Source organism: Cyprinus carpio, chromosome A21 (genome assembly GCF_018340385.1).
Source record: "Cyprinus carpio isolate SPL01 chromosome A21, ASM1834038v1, whole genome shotgun sequence".
NCBI classification, from domain to species: domain Eukaryota; kingdom Metazoa; phylum Chordata; class Actinopteri; order Cypriniformes; family Cyprinidae; genus Cyprinus; species Cyprinus carpio.
In genome coordinates, this window is record NC_056592.1 from 17,805,451 (window position 1) to 17,809,797 (window position 4,347).

At 42.0% G+C, this 4,347-nt stretch overlaps 1 protein-coding gene across 1 annotated transcript; it reads left to right on the top strand.

The window, feature by feature from the left end:
- The first annotated feature begins 1,239 nt into the window (after window positions 1-1,239).
- LOC109046354 (trafficking regulator of GLUT4 1-like) lies at window positions 1,240-4,347 on the top strand. The gene is made up of 3 exons (XM_019064118.2): window positions 1,240-2,502; window positions 2,707-2,830; window positions 3,132-4,347. The coding sequence occupies exons 1-3, from the start codon at window positions 2,140-2,142 to the stop codon at window positions 3,140-3,142; spliced, it is 498 nt and encodes a 165-aa protein (XP_018919663.1). The 5' UTR covers window positions 1,240-2,139; the 3' UTR covers window positions 3,143-4,347.

The window sequence follows — 4,347 nt, forward strand, 5'->3', positions numbered from 1 at the left end:
TGCGGCTGCCTGGCCAGCAGCCATGTAAGATTTCCTGACGAGGCTAGACGTGACTTGACACACCTTTGAAGGAAGGAGGGGGCGAGACTTACATGCCGTGGCCGAATTAGGCGCGAGATGTTCGGCGAGAGTCTCTTCCACCGGAGGCATCGCTGCATAGCCACGGTTCACCATATCAGAAATGGTGGCGAAATCTGCGGCCGCAGCGTTCGTGATGCGCGCCGAGTAGGGCTGCTTCCAGGACCTCGAAACCTCCTGGTGGAGGTCCGGGAGAAAAAAAGGCAGGGGCCTACGGGGCTGCGCAGAGAGCACGACTAGTTTAAAAAAACGGTCGTCCAGCTTCGATGAAGGTTGGGCCTCGGCCTTCTCAACCTCCAATCCAGTCCCAGCTTACCCACCGCACGAGAAACCACATCCAACAGCTCGCTGTAGGAGGGGGAAACACGCTTCTCCCTGTCCGCTAGGAGGGAGAGGGCTGTCCGTATCGGCCATGAAGTCCTCAGACTCCGAGGCCGCGGTGGATAGAACGTCGTCGTCATACTGCCCACAACCGAAGGAGATAGCATCGTATGCCTCCGGGGTGGGCTGTAAACCCCCGTCCGAAAACGACGGGTTCGACGAAGCTGGTTTCCTGCACTCGGGTAGGGGAGAGCGAGCGATGTGGAGAAAACTCCAGCGCCGTGCTGTCGTCATAAGTCAGGTCGCACATGTCTCCCCAAGCCATCGCCTCGTGCGGTGCCTCGGCACTTCTACCCTCGAGCGCAGTACTTTAAGTCGCAGGCCATCACAATGGGGACAAGAGGAAAGGCCACTAAGCGCAGACTGCGCGTGATGTAATCCCAAACAGACTACGCACCTTTCGTGAGTGTCTCCCTTCATGATGAACCTGGTACACGGTTCCTTGCACTTCCGAAAGCTCATCGCGTCCGCGAAGAGGGGTTAGCACTGCTCGAAGAAACCGCTATGAACGCGAGATGATTCCAGGGCACAGATGATTCTCTTTCCTGAAGGAAATGAAATCTGAGCGAAATAGCGCGCGGCACCCGGGTATACGATGCGTACGCATTCGTAAGGCAGTGCCAAGCGCTATTTGGCCAATAGGATTGGCGAGATGGTATAGGGCTTCAGACATTCGTCACACCGAGAGGTGTTCCCATACGGTGACGTCACCGCAGCATCGAAGTGACCTATGAAAGGGAACCTTGCAGTTCCTTAAGGAAACCTTGACGTAAGGTTATGTTTAATTACACGTTCACTTCATGATGTTAATAACAACGAATGGCATCCTTCTCTTTGTATTTTTATATCAAAACGGTACAAGATTATCCTATTTAAATCAGTGTGATAACCGAGTTAGGTCAAAAATATTCTAAAAGTATCAAAAAGAAGTCCTGATTATATTACCTAATGGATTACATTACTTGCTACAATTTTGTCATGTAATTTGGAATCATAACGGATTACACGTTTTAAGTAGCTTAATCTACCCAGTGCTGGTGTTCTATAATGCTCTCTGTAAGTGCTTTTGTACCCAGAAACTTAAAACCAACCTTCCCAGAACATTGCAGTAAGGTTTTAATTATTAATTTTTTTTGGTGAGAACCTAAGGGTAACCTATACAGAACCTTCCCTACAGGTTATTTTTATCCATTTTTTTTTTAAGTAAACTCATTTTTCATAACCATGAACTACATTTTGCAGACATACATGACTAATTAGTGTCAGCATAGAACAGCATTTAATCTCACGGGGAGTCATATATTCGTGACTGAGATTAGAATCTGCTCCGCACAGAAACGAATCAATTAAAGCGTCTGGATCCACCTAGAAAAGATGCGTGCGCTTGCGTCAATTAACGCGTGTGAATCCACCAATCAGATGCGCCGTTAGGGCCCCCTCACGTCGTATCCAATGCAAACTGATTGATTTACGCCAAGTATCCAGATTCGCATCTCCAATGTGAGACGTGAGTGGTTAATATTGATGAAGTGGACGGATGTCCAATAGATTTATGAATATCTCGCTCGAACTGCTCTGCGAACAGTTGGGTTAAATAAAAGATCTTCTGCTGATCGATATAACTTCATAAGAGTGTATATTTGATGTTGTTCTCACACAAAGGGATCTATTCTGTAAGAGATGGCTATTAACACGGACGCCCCTCACGCGACAGATGCCCTGGGCGAGAGAGCCGCGCTGCAGTCCACCGATTTTGGAGATACTCAGAAACTTCTTTACATCTCAGACAAAGAGCTGAAAACAGAATCAAACCACTCACCTTCTGATACACACCTCGTTAAGCATCTCGAAGCGGAACAGAATGAGCAGACTGTGGTTAACGTTGCCTCGGAGCCTCGCTCTCCGTCGCGAGTCAGTTTCAGCCGCGCGTCGTCGCCCACGCCCGGAGAACGCGAGCCATGCAGCTTCATGTGGGTGGCCGTGATCTCCTGCTTCTGCCCGGCCGTTCCAATAAACCTGTTTGCGCTTTATTTCGCTCATATGGTGAGTAGTGTCACTGGAGTTAAACTTTTTATTACTTTTAGAGTTCACATTTAGTGATACTTTAGAAAGCAGATAAAACAAAGTAAAAAGAAACCCTTCCTGTTTTTGTTAGGGTGGCTCATGGGGCCCCTAATAGTTAATAATGTGACTCATATGTATTTACAAGGCTTTCTTATCCATGACTTTCTTTCTGTACTTCTTCAGTCTCGATCCATGATACAAGCAAAAGATTATGATGGGGCCAGAAGACTTGGGCGTCTAGCTTTGTTGCTTAGTATCGTTTCCATTGTTGTGGGTCTAGCTATAATCATTTATCTGTTGATGACAGGTAAACTATCTCTCTGTCTCCACACACACACACACACACACACACAGACACACACAGACAGTGGAGTAGATATTCGGGACATGCCCCACCCAACTCAACATTGAAAACATGAAATTGTCAGTATGGTATTATAAAAATACAACCAATATTATTATTCTGTTTTTATAAAACATAAAATACAACCAGTATTCTAAAAAAAAAATAAAAAAAAAACCAAAAAAAAACAAGCTGTTTGTTGTTTGCAGGTTGAAATAAGAACATACACTTAAATGTCTCTCTCATTTCCTTTTCTCTCTTCCAGAGTATAAATAGTTGGATATCCTAGAAAATTGTGAGCATTGATGTAAATGGGTAATGAGCTGAAAACAAAGAAGATGGATGATGAATGCCATGTGAAAACCTTAAAAAAGGGCTAGAATATTATTTTATGCACAGTGTTAAATTTGTTTCATTCATTCATTCATTTTTTTTCTTTTTTGATAAGGACTTGTTTATTGAAAAATTGTTTTTAAACCATCTTGATGCCTTTCTGTTGCTGTCTTGGGGATTTACGGTAGCTTTTGCTTTATCCAACAATGCATCAACACCAAACTAATTCTGCACTAAATCAACATGACTTTTTTGTCTTTTTAAATGATGATCTACACAAAATTTTACAATAAATTGTTTAAAGAAAAAATATTCCTATGCCAAGAGAAATCTACACATTTTTTTTTTATCTATATTACAGTACAAGTGCATTATATTATGCAAATGAATTGCCTGTTGCAATAACAAGAATGTAACTTCTGTTCTGAGAATTTGTTGTTGTTATTATTTATATTTCTTGTGACTTATTAAACTTTTAATAATGCTGGTGCAGTGGAGCTGGTGCATACAAAAGCACATAGTTGGTATCATTTTTTTGTATGATTGTAATATGTTGCATTTTGTGTAATCTATCATAGCTTATGGAGTTCATTCACCCAAATATTAAAATTCTGCCATCATTTACTCACCATCATGTCATTTCAAACCTGTATGACTTTGTTCTGTAGAACACAAAATATTTTTTTTTTAAATGTCTCTTTTCTGTCCATAGCATGAAAGTCAAATGGGTTCAAATATCTTCTTTTGTGTCCCACAGAAGAAAAAAATCACACAGGTTTGGAATGACATGAGGGCGAGTAAATGATAACAGATTTGATATTTCTTTGGGTAAAACACTTATTTTTTACATTTCTTCTTAGAAAAGTATTTTTATTCCTTGCCATTTTGATTCATAGCCTTCTGGAAGTGTGGAGCATCACAAGGATGCAACGTGGAGGAATGCATCGAGAAGGGCCGCATCCTCGGTGTAGCAAAAATATTGTGTTGAATACATGTATTGAACTCATAAGAGATGAACAAGGGCTATATTCAACCAAAAGGACATGCATGTCTAAAAAGAAAAGTACAATATTATATTTGAATTGTGCAAATTTGCCTTTTGCTAATTTGGTGCCACATTTTTGCATGATAGAAATTAAACCAACCCT